Source organism: Nylanderia fulva, unplaced genomic scaffold, assembly GCF_048542155.1.
Source record: "Nylanderia fulva isolate GAGA-0341 unplaced genomic scaffold, ASM4854215v1 Scaffold3, whole genome shotgun sequence".
NCBI lineage: Eukaryota > Metazoa > Arthropoda > Insecta > Hymenoptera > Formicidae > Nylanderia > Nylanderia fulva.
The window spans coordinates 2394574-2411919 of NW_028190368.1; the positions used below are offsets into that span (position 1 = coordinate 2394574).

A 17346-nucleotide genomic window follows, 5' to 3' on the forward strand; every position below is an offset into this window, starting at 1 on the left:
GAAAATTATTGTAATTGTAGAGAAATTTTATAAGAGTTTTTCTGATTAATATTTATCACAATAAAAAAATTAATATTTCACAATAAGATATAAAATATATTCAATTAATTTTACTAAGTACAAGATTTTTTATTATGAAACTCTTATAAATTTTGGTAAATTCTAAGAGAAAATTTTCTCCATGTACAGATTGAAATCTTCTCGCATTTTACGATAAACTTTTAATAGATAACGTTTTTAATGATAAATGATTTACATTTATTTTAAATGTTTTGTTCTATTTCTGATATTGAAGAAAAATTTCTAATAAATTAAATAAATTTAACAGTAGATTTTATTTATGCTACATTGTAATTGAGAAATACCTGTGCAAAAATCTTGCAATACGGTACTGATTTACTCTCCGGAAATGAGTAAAAGTTTTCATCATTTCAACAACAGAGGTCGCTCGTAGATTTATCAATTCTTCTATTATCGATACTTGGTAAGTGCAGTTTGAGAAAAAATTCATTCTTTTCGTAAGTATATATCTTTTAAAATGAGACAATTATTTCCACCTTATATCTAAATTATAAAACATTAATGAAATCACATTTTTGAAGAAAAATTCAATTCTTCTCGATAATATATTATACTTCTCGATTATAATATATATAATTGAAAAGTCGCTAGTATATTAGAGCACTATAACCTTTATTAGTATTCCTAGCCTCATTAAGATTTATATGATTTTTTCTATTAAAATTTTTGCATCGATGTCAAAAAAACTTGTTATTAAAATATATTCAATTTTGCATCGACATAAAAAAACCTATTATTAAAATTCACGATAATATATGATAAAATTACTTACAGATACTTATATGTATTGTATATATGGGAGTCGAACTTAATGAAAGGCACGAAAAATGTGAAAAAATTCGAACCAGAGAGAACTATAGAGTGTACGTACAATTAATATATATATATATAAAATTTTTATATAAAATTTTATATAAAATATAATGTGTATATTATATTATATTTTAATATATATATATAATATATTAATATATAATATATATTATATATATATTATATTTTAACATATATATATATATATATATAATATATTAATATAATATATTAATAATATATTAATATAATATATATGATACGATTATTAAAATATAATTGGCGTTTTTATCCTTGAGACGAGATTCCTTGAGATCACAAGTCTCACGCCCTACGACGGCCGTGAGCAGAAGGATGCACGTGAAGAAGCATCATCCTCTTTGGCGATCTCACCTCCCAGAAGCTGTCCCGGACGTTTTGGAAAGCGCGCCTGCACGCGCATTCAACGATACGTGATTCGGCTGTGAAGTGTCAATTTAACAGGTGCCATAAGACAGCTATAACACATATCCCGGTATATATAAACTACTAGCGAGCAGGCGGCAAGGTTTAGTCGGCCGGTCGTTTCAATCGTGGATGCGATATAGTATTTTCGGAGCCGAGCTTTCGAGAAGTAACGCTCGCGAGGGACTAATGACATCTTTATGGCGTTATTTGCTTCAGGTAAAAAAATGCACCGTCCATCTCTATGGTTTCGGACTATATATATTTTAATTTTTTTTTTTTCATCAGGTTAACAATTATACATTATCAGTCCTCGCGTGAGCAACACGTGTGAGCTCGAATCGATTCTACGCACGCTTTGTTTTGCATATACTGCGTAGAATCGAATCTCTATTTTTTTAGAATTAATCAAGGACATCTTAGGCGTCATTTTTTACATATGAAAAATAATCGAGAAATTTTTTATTTTTTTGAATAATTTTGATCATAAGCAAGATAGAAATTTAAAGGAAGAGCTCTCTGATATCGAATAAATGAAATAATTCACAAATATCTCTAGACGCGATGTGATGATATATTGACGTAACATGAAGAAACATCGTGCATGAGATACACGTACTCTGTGGTACATTACAAAAAAAGAACGTAAATTAGTCGGCGAGATGACTATAAGAGCCATAATAACGTTAATATTGGTTCGTTTAAAAAAAGTCAACAATAAGAATCGCGAGAAAGAGTAAACCCATTAGAAAGGAATTTAATTTATTAGATTACGCGAAGAATATATGTATATCCACACGACCACGTGACGCAAAACATTACGTGTATTTTTCGATGGGGAAGGGATTGCATCTCCTCCGCAAGTCGTATATAAATACGCGACACCATACAAGAATGAGCGAGTAGTTGGTTATCCTTTTGGATATTACATTATTTTTGCGTCTCCAGAACATTGTATTCTTCGACGTGTAAGTGATTGTTTTTTCCTCTCGTCTTTACGATAAATGCAATTTTTTTTTTACAGAAGACTCAATGTCTCCTTATTTTGTTCTGTTGACAATCCGCGAATCATCGTCTTAGAAATATTAATTGTAACAAATTTTTTTTGTAAAATTTTAACTTTTATTATAAAGTTTTTGATTATAAAAATTAAATTTGACATCTATATTTTTATTTATTTTTCTAACAATGTATAATATAAAAAGATATCAAATCGAAAGAATTCGTTCAAAAGTTATATTCCTCTCGTATCTCGCACTTCTACAAGTAATAGGTATTTCAACAGAGGGGCTTGACAAAATTAATATATACATATTGAATGAGCTTCTCGATTAATATTTTCGCTTGTACCCTTGTTGTGAAACTTATTGTTATGCGATCGGTATACGCGATTGCTAGCGGCACACTCTACTTCGCATGCTTCGATACGTCAATTAACAGATGTCCTATTCTGAATCACTAATGCGAGGAAGAATAAACGTCCCTCGTAGAATTTGGCGGGCGAATCAATGCTATTCGCGATGATCGGATGCATATCATTTGCATATACGATGCTTATTTCGCTGATTTTTTTGCCACGATGTTTCAGGATCAAGTAAATTTCGCGATCTCCAAATAATTCTCGTAAAAGTAGAAAAATAATATTTATCTAATTATAATTTTCACAACGATTTTGTGTGTGTGTGTGTGTGTATTCGAAAAAGAATATAATTTTGTGTGTTTTAAATATTTATATTTAAAAAATGACAAATCAGTATTCTAATGTCAAAATAATTAAAATCGATATATGTGCGAGTAAATTAAGAGAAAATAATAACTATATCTATATAATATTAATTTATTGTTGCTTTATACAATATTTCACATTTATGACACATTTATGCATTAATTTTATCATTACACTTATCATTTATATACTTATTATTTATAGCTACTAATATATTTCCTGTCTATACATTATAATCCATTAAAATAAAAAAATATAAAAGCGAAAAATCCTTGCAGTCTCATCAACTAAATTATTGTATGACAGCAGGTTTCTTGCTAACAACAATATAAATAACGTAGCATTGAGACATCGATTCAATAAAATTCTTGCATTACGAACTTGTTAAAAGTAACAGAGATTAAAGCAGGAAGGAATTGTGAAAAGTATAAGACACGCAAAGTTAAATCAAACACGCACTTGCGAAATAATCGGTTTTCTCTTCATAAATGCACATATCCTCTTAGCACATTTGCTTCAAATGACAAACAACAAAATTTTATTGCAAAGTATTTATTTTTCACCTCCGAGAATACAAGAATTATACACGAAAGAATAAATGGAATAATAAGTAGAATTTATTATCGTTAGATGCAAAGAAAAGATTTGCACCTCTCTGTCTCTCTTTTTTTTTTATTATTGTATGCGCAATTGCAATTGTTTGACGTCGAATTTTTCTCTTTTAAAACCAGTTGCATCATACAACAGGCGAGATGTGGACCTGCTTCGCTTTTGTAGCCATTATCTACGTTATATACGCGCTGAAGAATTACGTCAGGATCCTCAGATTTATTTTCACCCTCGATGGACCGAAGACGGTACCCATTCTTGGCAATGCAAATGCTGTTCTCGATGGAAACCGTGAGTGCACCTGTGTTGATTGAAAATCAATTAACGTTATTGACTAATTGATCAAAAACAATTCAACTGTTTGCTATTTTACATTTAACGAGTACTCTGCGAGTATCACATTATAACGTAACCGGTTTCTGATTAAGGAAGTTTCTATTTTAACTTGTCAAACGTTTATCATAATACAAAGTAAAATCACAAGACAAAGTAAAAAATATTTATACTGACGTGTAAAAAAATGTTGTTACATTTAATAAAATTTATTACATTTAATAAAATTTATTAAACTATTACTATACCCAGCAAACACAATATATAAATGTTATATACTCAAGCATGTTACATGTAACGTATATGTTAGTTGTAATTTCCCACTCATAGATGTAACATTTTTAATATTACATATATTACATTGTAGTTATATTGTCATTATATCCCAAGATAGCACTGACTTATCAATACATCAATGTGCTATTTGGTATATAATTACAATATAACTACAACGTAATATATGTTATATTAAAATGTTACATCTATGAGTGGGAAATTACAACTAACATGGATGTTACATGTAACGTACACGTTATATTGCCTGTTATATTCCGTTTTATTGTAGCAATGTAACAATTATATATCGGTGTTTGCTGGGTATTATCTGTACTATATTAATTATTACTATAGAAATGAAAGAAGGATGTGGACCAAATAGACTATAACGATGTCAATGTAATGTAAAATTTTTATTCGCGTTTATAAATAAGTGTTGGTTTAATAATTATAAGGGTAACATTAACCAGTTTGTGGAATGTATTGATTAAAACTTTAATAGCGAGACTTTGGTATGTCGAGCAGTTTAACTCATTTCAATTGACGCCAAAACGTGTTTCGATCATGTTGCAACATTTAAATGCATAATTATATTTCCAATGAAGGACGTAGAACCAAATCATATGTATATATTATATAAATTACTACTATACTATACTATTATAAATTATTACTATTAATTTAATTAATTTTGATAAAATTTTAATAAATAACAAATGTCCATGTAATAATTTAATAAATAATATTTAATAAATTATTATATATATATTTATTTAAATTTTTTCAAAATTAATTTATTTAATTATTTGTACATATTATACAATTTTTAATAATGCTCGAGTTTGAGCGCTTCAAAACTATCTCTCAGATATTTAAAAAAACTTTTTTTAGTGATGCAGAGAATGCATAACGAGGGGCAAAGTTACGGCCGCATTTTTCGGATATGGCTAACGTTTCTGCCGTACGTCGTGCTCGTAGAACCGGAAGATATCCAAGTGGTGCTGAGCAGCATGAAGCATACGCGCAAGATCTTCTTTTACAAATTGCTGGACAATTTTCTGGGTAAGGGTCTGGTGACGCGGGATGTGGACAAGTGGAAGATACACCGGAAAATTCTGCAACCGGCCTTCCATCTTCACGTTCTCGAGAGATTCGCCGGAACGTTCGGCAAATGCGCTGATCATCTGGTGAACAAGCTGCTCGAGAAGGACGGGAAGGACGTGAATGTCACCATGTTCGTCAACAATTCGGTCTACGAGATATTGATCGGTACGTCTAGAGCACAAAATTGCTCGAGTAAAGATTTGTGATCGGTCGATGAATCGAAAGAAGCTTGCAATTAGTAAATTTTCATAATATAAATATATCTTCATATCCGTTATATACTCATAATATTAAAAAAAATAGTTTCCTTTTACAATATTATGAAATATTTTACGTAAGATATCGGGAGAAGGAATTGCTTATAGTTTCCTCTTGAAAATCACCGTTTTCTTTTTTATATAATTTGCATTGACAGAATGATATACGATACGCAGAAATGCTAATTGACCTACTTAAGAGACATCGGAAAACATTAGGTTTTTATCTTCTTTACACGTTCGAAAGTGGGAGATATATTTGCCTTGCAAAATCAAGAACTTTGCCAATTCACGAGATTCACATCTTCTGCGTCTGTGAAATGCGACGAACGTAGAGTAAATAAAAAAAAAAAGGTTAATAGCATCTATAAGCGCATGATAAATTGACACGCGTGCAAGATATATGCAATAATATAAAGGAATGCGTCGCGCAAGAATAAAAAACGTAGGATGCATACGATGATTCAGGATATTGTGTTTAAATATAGAAATCGATACGAATTGTGAATGACCAGTGAAACATATGCTAAAACGTTTTTCGCCTTTTTCTACAAACGGAGAAACGTACTCGCGCGGAATAGCGAGCGCCTGCTAATTAGCATGAAAATGAAGACAAAGAGCTGCGAAAATGTCTGAGCAGTATAGTGCATAATCGTGTTTGTGGACTCTTAGTGTTCGCGTACCGCTAAAATAAATGTATTTACTGCGCGCGCACTTGAAGTTTTCATGCATTATCATACGTTTTGAGATATTCCGTATAGACGATGATACTTATCCTGATGCTAAATATTGACTTAATGATTATATATTTTTTTATAGAGACAATTTTGGGCATGACTGCGCGCCAAGCAAGCAGCAAAGCCGACGATGACACGCCATTTAGAAAGTAAAGTATCAGTATGGAGCGCTATATAATTATAGGCAAACTACTTAAATAGTAAATTTTCAAATGCAAAAGAAATTATACTATTTCGTGTTTAAAAGAGAGCGGTCGCTTTTAATTAAATTTAATTTTGGGGAATTTTTCAATGCGCGACATTAATAAATTTCCATGCACACGTGTTATGTAACTTTTCACATACAATTTCTTCAAGGTCTCCGCTTTTATCAATTCGCACATTTTATGTATCGCGACGAATAAAAGGCGATAACCATTATTAACATTGACATATTTCTGAAACCAAAGGGGCCAAGTTATGATGCCGTACAGATTCGCGCGGCCGTGGCTGCTAATTGATTGGATCTACCGATTGACAGCGGCCGGAAAATCTGAGGAACAACAGCAGAAGGATCTGTTTGACTTTTGCTTCGAGAAGGTAAAGGAGAAGCGCGAGTTCCTGCGAAAGAACGGTTCGTTCATCGCCAATGACAAAACACTGAGCATGGAGGATAGAAAGATGTCCCTGCTCGAGTACATGGTCGAGATCAATGAGAGAAATCCTTGTTTCACCGATCGGGACATCATCGAGGAATGTTGCACTTTTATGCTAGCCGGCCAAGACTCGGTCGGCACCGGCGCCGCGATGACGCTTTTTCTACTGGCGAATAATCCCACATGGCAGGAGAAATGTATCGCAGAGTTGGACGAGATCTTCGGCGATGACGGGAGATCGCCCACCATGCAGGATCTTAAGAAGATGAAGTGCTTGGATATGTGTATCAAGGAGTCCTTGAGATTGTATCCTAGCGTGCCACTTTTTGCCAGGACACTTGGACAAGATGTGAGAATAGGTGAGATTTTTAAAGAGAAGGTATATGGATATTCATCTCAATTTATTATTTTATGCTCGCGTTTTTTGATGTGTATTTATATACAGTAATAGAGAGAGTTTAATTATAAATATTATACGATTATTTATCTCTTTTATTCAAAAATATTATAAAATAATAATTTTTAAATAAGACATATACTAAATTATTATAAAATAATTTTTAATATACAAAATATTAAATAAAATTTTATTATACATACAAAAACATTAAATTTAAAATTATTATTATAGATAATATATTTTTTGTTTTAACACTATTTGTGGATTTTTATAAAAGACTAACAGTAAAGATAATAAACATTATTATAATCACGTACGCATGCGTGCATATAATATATATTATAATTCTGTGTCCTACATAAAACAAAAATAGATCTTCGAATAGCGAACAATTGGTGACTCAATCATTTTTTTTAGAATAATTGTCAATCAAAAGAGTAATGTGTATTGTTTTCATTCACACTAGGAAAACATGTGATACCAACTGGTTGCGGTGTATTTATAGTACCATACTGCACACATCGTTTGGCTCATCATTTTTCCAATCCTCATGATTTTAAGCCGGAACGTTTTAATCCCGAGAATTCTGAAGGAAGACATCCCTACGCTTACATACCCTTCAGCGCCGGTCCTCGTAATTGTATTGGTAAGAAAAATGTTTCAATTCTAATAATATATATTATAGACTATATATAAATAAAAATAATTCGGAAAAAATAGTAGAGATGCATTTGCTTAAAAATTTGATATCTTCAATATATAATTTATATATGATTTCTCGGGAAAAAAAGAAAAATATTGTGTGCGAGTGTGAAATATATCACTCTCTTCTTATTTTATTTAGGATATAAATTTGCCACGCTCGAGATGAAATCCATAATTAGCGCTGTTCTGAGAAAGTGTCGATTAGAACCGATACTTGGCAAGGAAAAAGTGATAGCCAGATTTCGGATGACAGTCAGAGCGCACGGTGGACTTTGGGTAAAAGTGAGATCGCGCGATACATGAGAACGCAAATCATAGCGATTTATACATTCGATCTTGCAACTTAGAAATAATGATTGCAATCATATTTTGAAGATTTGTAATTCAAAAGAAAAACATAAAAGGTGCAATTTTTGATCCAATACATTAAATGAAAATAACAATTATACATAGCACTTATTAAAAATATTTCAATAATAATGTAATTTAAATTATGTTTAAGAAATCGTAATTTTTTGTGAGAAATCGTGTACTATTTGAGTAAAATGTAACTATACATGCAACTAAATTAAAGAAATCACGCAAACCTTTCGGAAAATTATAAGAACGTGCCATTATTAGACATGAAATTATGTAGGGAGCTTGTAAATTATACATTATTACGCCGAGGTTTAAAAAAGAAACAAATTTCTATGTGCCATGAACGCATTGTATAAATTAGCAAAATCATCGATCTTTTACTTTGAGCATTATTACTATAAATATTTATTAAATAAATATTATTTTATTAAGACGATTAATTTATAGATGACTGAAACTATGAGTTACCCAAGTATGAGTCCAGTGAATCATAAATTAAAATAATTGTTAATTAATTTTTGCTTTTAAAAGCAATTATTAATTTTTTAAATAGATATAAACGTAAAAAAGTATGAATGCGTGAGATAATGCGTGAATGCAATAAACATTTAATATAATGATGTCTATGAAACTGTCTAATTTTTTTAAGTCACATTCATGACATTTAATTTTGTCGAACTTCTTTCCTTATATTTTTTTATATGCACGGTGATGGATAGAATATAAAGTTCTAACTTTTTAAGCAAGGAAGTCTTGCATCAGATTGATAACATTGAGATTGTATATAAAAAGTTGGGATTTGATCAATTCTAAAAACTCCTATTTTATATATTTGTGCTTTCTTTTCTTTTACCTGCATTATGAAAATCCACAGTCTTTAAGATTGTATCCTATATAATTGTTTTTTACATAAATTCTCATGTATATAAATTTTAATCATATTTATAAACAAATAAGATTTGAGTGTTATTTTTATTATAAATTTATTATAAAAAACATATAAAAATATATTAATAAAATAAAATATAAATGTATATATATATATATATATATATATATATATATATATATTGTATGTTTTGCATTAATATTTATCAAAATATTGTATATTGTATGGTATATATTATACTTTAGCTTCTGTCAATTTAATGAGAAGCTTATCTTTGGGAACATTATCACCTATAGAACACAGTACATCTTCCACAATTCCATTTGTAGATGCTTTAATAGCATACTATAATAAAGAAATGTTAGATATATACATATAGTATGTTTCTATTAATAAGATAAATTAAATAGCTTACCTCCATTTTCATAGCAACAATAACTAGCAACGAATCGCCCTTCTTTACTGTATCTCCCTTATTAACAAAGATTTTTTCAACTAATCCAGGCATTGGACTTAATGTCGTATATGGATTTTGTTCTACTCGACTCGTAAGTGCAGTCACAAATTTAGGAGTAGGAATAATCAATTGCCATTCACGATCCTACAAACAAATTTCATAAAATTTTTGTTATATGCGTAGAAAATTCTTAATTTCATTAAATGATACATTAGTTAATTACTTTGGTAAATATGTGTAATTTATTATTGAGTTTCACTGTCTGCACTTTAGTGATGATTCCATCGATCTCTGCAAACAGTTCTGAAGCACCATCTATTTTCTTCAAAGTTCCAATCACTTTTCTCCATGGTCCCAATCTATTAACTCTCATTAGATACATATCTGGTTCAGGATACTTTACTTCCACTATATTATTTTCATTTCCGACATTGAAATGAAATGTATGCTGTAATGTATGATTTAATCTGAATCCAGTTTCTATAGCAAATGGACTGAAGGGATCTTTTGTTTCTAATGCTGCACTTAATGAATCTACATCTTCATGTAATATACAAGCGAGAGCACCTTGAATCAGTACTTGATTAGGTATACATAATTTAGGAAATAGCTGCTCAAAATTCTCCTCGATGAATCCTGTGTGTACTTCGCCATTTTGAAATTTAGGATGAGCACAAAGATCCTTGATAAATTCTATATTTGTATCCAAACCAGCAATCTGTAAGAATAGAATTATTTTGTTTAATTTAACACACATGCACATATGTATGTATATAAATCTATTTTTATGAATTTAATTTGTGTAAATTATTATTACTTACATTATATTCACTGAGCTTTGATCGAAGTACATTGACAGCTTCGAGCCTATCTTTCCCCCAAACCACTAATTTTGCTATCATTGGATCATAATGCACAGATACTTCGTCATTTTGTCGAACTCCGGTTTCAACTCTGACATTGTCTGTTATTCGAGGGGGCTTCAAATATAAAAGTTCACCAGCTCCTGGTAAGAAACCATTCCTTGGATTCTGTGATATAGCAATGACATTAGCAATAGTATTCAATCACAAAAATTGTATATATATCTATATATATATATTATTTTAATATAAAACGCGTAAATAATTATATCATTACCTCAGCATAAATTCTCGCTTCAAAAGCGTGACCGTTGAGACCGATCTGTTCTTGTTTGAGTGGAAGTTCTTTACCACTAGCTACTCTCAGTTGCCATTCCACCAAATCCAAGCCGGTGATTGCCTCGGTAACAGGATGTTCCACTTGGAGACGCGTATTCATCTCCATAAAGTAAAAACTGTGATTATTCCGATCCATTATAAATTCCACTGTACCAGCACCAACATATCCTACAGCTTTAGCAGCACGCACAGCCGCTTCTCCCAACTCTTGCCTCAGTTTCTGGGAAATACCAGGCTGTAAAATAAATTAAATAATAATTCTAGGTTTCTATGTTCCTGCACATCTCTGTAATAATATTAACAGACGTACAGCAGGCGCCTCTTCAATCACTTTTTGATGTCTCCTTTGTATGGAGCAGTCTCTTTCGAACAAATAAACACCATTTCCATGTTTATCAGCAAAAATCTGCACTTCCACGTGTCTAGGTTCGGCAACATATTTTTCTAAGAGCACTGCCGAATCCCCGAATGCTTTTTCGGATTCGGTTCTTGCAGATTCCAATGCTTCGATAAAATCAGATTCCTTCAGACAGATCCTCATACCTTTCCCACCACCACCACGTACAGCTTTAATCATTATTGGAAATCCAATCTTTTTGGCTTCTGTTAATAGTGTTTCATTTGTCTGATCCTCCCCATGATATCCTACCAAGGAAATGTGCACAATATTAGAAACGTGACTTTTCTATTTTTATATTTTCTATGCTTAAAATAGAAAAGACATTTCTTACCTTCTATGATAGGAACTCCAGCTTTTGTCATAATAATTTTTGAAGTATTCTTTATACCCATATCTCTGATTGCGCTTGCTGGTGGACCAATAAATATGATATTTTCCCGCTGACATAATTCTGCAAATTCTGTATTCTCTGAAAGAAATCCATACCCTGGATGTATAGCTTGGCACTTGGCTTGTTTGGCAACTGATATAATTTTATCCTGACGTAAATAACTCTGACTAGATTGTGCAGGTCCGATGTAGTAAGCTTCATCAGCTTGTTCCACATGCATAGAATTTCTGTCCACTTCGCTGTATACAGCTACAGTTTTTACACCAAGTTTCTTGGCAGTTTTTGTTATACGACATGCTATCTCTCCTCTGTTCGCTATTAGAATCTGTGAAATAAATTCATTTTCAACATAACTATACATGTTTCTTGAATATTCAGTTATTAATGTTTTGAAAACTGACTGACTTTGTTGATCCTGTTGACTTGCGATGTAGAGTGATGAGATTCTCGGATGCATAAAGTTAATGGACCCCTATGGCAAGTAAACGTTAATTAATATACATACATACATACATATATATATATATATATATATATAAAATAAATTATATATTGATTGTGTATATAATATATAGTTTACTTGCCTGCAAAATATCGGGCGGTTGACCTTTCCAAAGTGGTACATGACGCTTGGGTTATAATTCCAGTATGCCGTAATTTAGTAAATAAGTTTATCCAAGCTGACTTTTAACTTTTTTATCATTTCCACTTCCACTTATTGTCAATCACGCAACATGACACATGTATTTTCTATTACACAATCGTTATCGTTGACTAGTAACCTACAACCTTAAAATCCATGAGCATTTATGACAGTTCAGATTATTTCCTTTAAATACATATTTAAAAAATCAACAATTTACAATATTTATTAAGTCTCAGAAATTCATATATATATAAATTCGTAAAAATTCGACATTTCATCAAATATGTATTGTTTAAAAAAGTAAAATTTTGTAAATCTCACTTCTTGAGCATTTACATTTGTCTGAAAAATTTGGCAACATAAATTATATGCATTGTATTTAAAAGAATGAACAAATTTTTTAATTTTTCTTATTTTTTGAAAACATTTTCAACATATTTTGCAGCAGTCTAATCTACAAAAGTATGGATAAAACAGGATGGTGCTGATAAATACATAAAGAAGTTCGAGAAATGTCTCACTAGAGGGAAGCACCTCTGTCTTTTCAATCATCGCGCGTCCTTTTCGCATAAATGATCCTTGGAGAATCGGCCATGTTTTCGGTCTCGCTTTTGTTCGCAAAAATTTATCTCTTCCAAACCGACGAGATTGTTTCGTATCAACGACTGCAGGACAGTTCTTAACAAAGGTAAAAGATATTAAATTCGTATGCGATAAAAAGTTGCATTGTACCATTCGATATAAATAAGAAAAATATTCGAAAAGTATTCGTAGAAGTGCAATTTTTTGCGATCGCGAATCACCTCGATTCATAACTGCGTGAAGTTGCAGCTATCGATGAGTATCGATATATAGTTGTTTGTCTCGACGCTACACGTTTTAACCTCGATCGCCATATTAACATTAACGTCGATTTGGTTCCTTTGATCACCGACCGTCCCCGATAATCGTGCAAACTGCTCCAACAGTCTCTCTCCCATTAATTCACAGAGGAATTGCACGAATCTACAGTTCCCGCGCAAACGAGAGACAAGAGATCACGCGCTGTTGCATATAAATCAAGGACTCTTTTTCGAATCATCTCCTCAAGTATGAGCATCCCAGATATCCAAGATTTTGGCGAATTCGGAGATCTTGGTAATTAATAAAATTATAATAAAAATAATACTATATATACACTGAAAAAAATTGTTAACTTGATTAATTCAATGATAAATTACTATTTTGTTAATTGAACATGTATTATAGTATTGAAGTCAAATATATATGTTTTGTGTGTTATGTAGATTTAATATATATTATATTTAATATTTAATTAATATTTTTATATCAATTAAAAAAATAATATTTAGTTGAAAGGTTTAGCCAAGTTGACAAATTTTTTTGTCTATAATATCTTTGACAATTATATAAATATATTGCAATTAATTGTACGTGTGGTTTTGTAAAAATATTTTAATCCTTTGTATAAAAGTATTATTGACATATATGTATATATTCTCGAAGAAGAGAAATTATAATTAACTCTCTTTATCGAAGCTAAAATGTATATTTCAAAGATACTCTCGAAATGAGAGAGGATTAACACTCTATTCACATAATCACGTGGATTATCACACGGATGTTACATGCAAACTTACAGACGCGTGTTTACAGGACGCTTTCGCGCGCGCGCGCGCGCGTGAAGAATCACTGATGACACACACATGGAAAGCCGAATTTGCGTGCACACACACGCGCACCGAGGTTGCATCGGGGGAGATTTCGTACAGCCGGGTGCCAGATTGATTCGGTTCACCTAAACCGCTATCCCATCCCCTCCTCCGAAGAGAAGACGAGACAGAGAGAGAGAGAGAGAGAGAGAGAGAGAGAGGAAGATATAGGAGGGTGCCGGTGGATACCGCCCTGGATTTTCCGCCGTCAAGTCGCGGCGAGGAAGGGTGTTTACTCAAGACACGACAATTCATTACGTAATTGAATTGAATGAGCCCTCTCCTTCGCTCCGCGTCATCCCCCTACCAGGACGTTCGGTTCTTCGGTGTACGCGTGCGAATGCTCAGGCACGCGTGTGCGTGGTCTAGAAAGGTATATACATATATATATATATATATATATATATATATATATATATATTATATATATACGTAAACGAGGGTTGGATCGAGATTCAGAGGTGGATTAAGGATCGAGAAGAGCCCCGGAAGCCGACGAATCGGTAAACCGATCAGGTGTCCCTTGAAAAGATGATCGAAAAGAATATTTTTCGAATTAATGATTGGTCAAAATAATTCTTTTAACGTCTGACAATACGGTAATACTAAAAAAGCCTGAAAAATATATGAAAGTATAATTACACGCGTTTAAAATTGATTTTGAAATAATTATATCTAACATAATATATAATTTAATATAACATTATACAAGAAAGAATATTGATCAGATTGATATTTAATTATTAGGTTGTCTAATCAAAAAACATCCATCATTATATTATTAAAAAACTTTATTAGATATTAGATTGAATAACAGAGAGTGCAACAATAAGAAGTACTACAAAATATTGCTAGAATTTTTTGTTAAAATTCCCAGTGATCTGTCACACTTTAAAATGCGATTTCATTTTAGATTTTCGTGCGAGGAAATTTCTCGTGCGTTCGGGATTTCGCTACGTTCCTGAAAAGAGATACCATAATCCCGCACCCTGTTCGCCACGCCAACACATCGCATCGCGTCGTCTACACTCCTCTTCTCTCAGGCCGGAGAGATCCGGAGGCTGGAACCAAGCGGAGGGGCCGGTAGCGAGCGACCGAATTAAACGATTAGTTAAACTGATTTCGAGTTAGGCGAATGAATAAGTAATCGGATTTCTCGTTAAGGTAATCGCATTGCGCCCTGATTGGCTCCGTCTGCCTGCGTTATAGGCCGCACTCCCGGCATTTTGTCCCCCTTCGTTCCATCCACCCTCATCCTCATCGATGCTCCTGTCTCCCTCTGTCTCCCTCCCTCATCCCCCTCTCTCTCTCTTTCTCTCTTTGCTTTAGCGCAGAGAGGGTGTCCCCTCATCTCGTTCGCACGGTGTCCTCGCTCGATCCCATTGTCGTTGTCTCATCTCCCAGAAATTGAGAAGCGCGAATATTTCGAGTAATGTGTGCGCGCGACGACTTTTCCATTTATATTCCTCGTTATCCGACTATTTGATTCTCGTTATTAATTTCGATAATGTAAAAATGCATACTTTTTGTCGCGCTCATTTAATATTCATTCGAATTTTTACTTTATTTACTCTTTAATATAATTCTTGTCTCTTTCTATATTTTATTTCATATATAATATTAATAAAAAATATAAGTACATTTTTCTCTTGTACAGAATCAAGAGATCTCGACATCTCTTTGCAAAAAATCTTGAATCTTAAATCGTCTGTAATATACGACGTAACGTTTTCAAGTTCGAAATTTTCATTCGCGCGTTTGTTTGCGCTTCTCGTGTGAGGACTTATATCCTTCTCCCTTCCCATCTGTCCACATCCTGTAAAACGGACCGACAACGCCGAGTCCGCTAGCAACCCGAGCAATTACATTCCCCGAATGCAATCCCATTTAAATATTGCCGAGTTTGGCGGCGACAAACACGGGGCGCGCGTCCCAGGGTCGCATTCACCTGGCGCAAACGGAGATTTGCGGGACAAGAGCGTCAAAGAGGATAACTTGTACCTAGATTCGATAAGCGAGCGAAGCGATGCAGATTTAGCGATATTCGTGACGCAAGGACGAGAGTCAAGGACGTTTTCCCCTCGACTTGACTTACGTGCAACAAACGCAGCGTGCACTTTATCGAGAAATCGAGATCGACACGAATGCATGAGAGCCGATATACATCATTCTGAAAATTCACGAGAGTGAATTCCTGAGATTTACGTACCGAAAAAGAATAAGACGCAGAGTAGATAAGAGAGAGAAAGAATGCGATATTGATAAAAGGAGAAGTGGATATTGAAACGGAAAAATATATAGAAGTTGAAAGAGTGAGATAGGGCATATGAGACAAGAGAAATGTATTTGTCGCGAGTAACATGCAGGACCGTTTATCTGTGTATCGATAAATCTGCATCGTGATGTTTTCCAAATTTATTTCTATTTGAACATTTTTATCTTTTCATACATGTCACAGTGAAGATGAATAATTGGCGTTTTTAAAATTATTGTCTTTTCAAGGAAATCTAATATTATATACAATATGTGCTAGAGAAGAGAGAACTTTGAAAAGATGGTAATTTTATTTCAATAAATTACTAACATTTATCTTATAAAAAAAAGAGAGGGAAACAATTTTCAGTTTTAATAATACAGGAAACTTGCTTGCATCGATTTATGCAAAAAGAATCATATAGTTTTATATATTTAAAAATGCAAACAAATCATCTGTATCATTAAAGCAAAACTTGCTTCAATTTTTGGTAAGATTAATTTTTTTATTTATATTGATTGAGATAATTTTCATTTATAATATTGTGAATGCTACTTATTCTTTAAATTTTGAATCCTCTTTTTTCACACATACATTCTGTATAAAATATTGATGATTTTAAAAGCAGTTAGTAATTTTTGGATTAATCACTAAATTTTATTTAAATTTAAATAAAAGAATTTGAATTATTGGATTTAAATTGAATTAAATTTATTTATTTTATAATGATATTTGTAAATGTTATACATAAATATGCAAAAGTAAAAAATCACTTAAAAGTACAAAATAAGAAAAAATACATAGCTTATAATCTAGTATAAAGTTTTCCAAGTAAATTACAATTTATATACACACAATTATACTCATTATTGTGACATTTACCGAGAAAGAAGTGATGCGCGTCATCAAAGTGTT

The 17346-nt window shown here is 32.2% G+C and overlaps 2 protein-coding genes across 4 annotated transcripts; one reads left to right on the plus strand and one right to left on the minus strand.

The window, feature by feature from the left end:
• Window positions 1-1178: 1178 nt before the first annotated feature.
• On the plus strand, window positions 1179-9111 carry Cyp4aa1 (Probable cytochrome P450 4aa1). Of its 2 annotated transcripts, none has more exons than XM_029299267.2 (7): window positions 1179-1557; window positions 3796-3964; window positions 5174-5551; window positions 6463-6529; window positions 6830-7374; window positions 7882-8061; window positions 8260-9111. In XM_029299267.2, exons 1-7 carry the CDS (start codon window positions 1471-1473, stop codon window positions 8421-8423), a joined length of 1590 nt encoding a protein of 529 aa, XP_029155100.1. In that variant the 5' UTR covers window positions 1179-1470; the 3' UTR covers window positions 8424-9111. The 2 variants fall into 2 exon arrangements, with proteins under 2 accessions (XP_029155100.1, XP_029155107.1); XM_029299274.2 differs by lacking the exon at window positions 1179-1557 and adding an exon at window positions 2195-2306.
• Window positions 9112-9446: 335 nt separating this feature from the next.
• Mccc1 (Methylcrotonoyl-CoA carboxylase 1) lies at window positions 9447-12921 on the minus strand. Of its 2 annotated transcripts, XM_029299304.2 has the most exons (10): window positions 12787-12921; window positions 12404-12608; window positions 12225-12291; window positions 11760-12144; window positions 11339-11673; window positions 10967-11263; window positions 10648-10857; window positions 10050-10544; window positions 9785-9970; window positions 9447-9714 (listed from the first exon to the last, which is right to left on the minus strand). In XM_029299304.2, exons 2-10 carry the CDS (start codon window positions 12442-12444, stop codon window positions 9604-9606), a joined length of 2127 nt encoding a protein of 708 aa, XP_029155137.1. In that variant the 5' UTR covers window positions 12445-12608; window positions 12787-12921; the 3' UTR covers window positions 9447-9603. The 2 variants fall into 2 exon arrangements, with proteins under 2 accessions (XP_029155137.1, XP_085340704.1); XM_085484578.1 differs by lacking the exon at window positions 12787-12921 and having other exon boundaries at window positions 12404-12706.
• Between the last annotated feature and the right edge of the window lie 4425 nt (window positions 12922-17346).

Excerpts from the sequence above, each read along its gene's own strand:
- Cyp4aa1 (XM_029299267.2), top strand. The coding sequence starts at position 1,471 with ATGCGATATAGTATTTTCGGAGCCGAGCTTTCGAGAAGTAACGCTCGC. Across the intron at positions 1,558-3,795 it reads TATGGCGTTATTTGCTTCAG|TTGCATCATACAACAGGCGA; the intron begins GTAAAAAAATGC and ends TTTTAAAACCAG. Across the intron at positions 6,530-6,829 it reads GATGACACGCCATTTAGAAA|GGGCCAAGTTATGATGCCGT; the intron begins GTAAAGTATCAG and ends CTGAAACCAAAG.
- Mccc1 (XM_029299304.2), bottom strand. The coding sequence starts at position 12,444 with ATGTACCACTTTGGAAAGGTCAACCGCCCGATATTTTGCAG. Across the intron at positions 12,292-12,403 it reads AACCGCCCGATATTTTGCAG|GGGTCCATTAACTTTATGCA; the intron begins GCAAGTAAACTA and ends TACTTGCCATAG. Across the intron at positions 9,971-10,049 it reads AATTACACATATTTACCAAA|GATCGTGAATGGCAATTGAT; the intron begins GTAATTAACTAA and ends ATTTGTTTGTAG.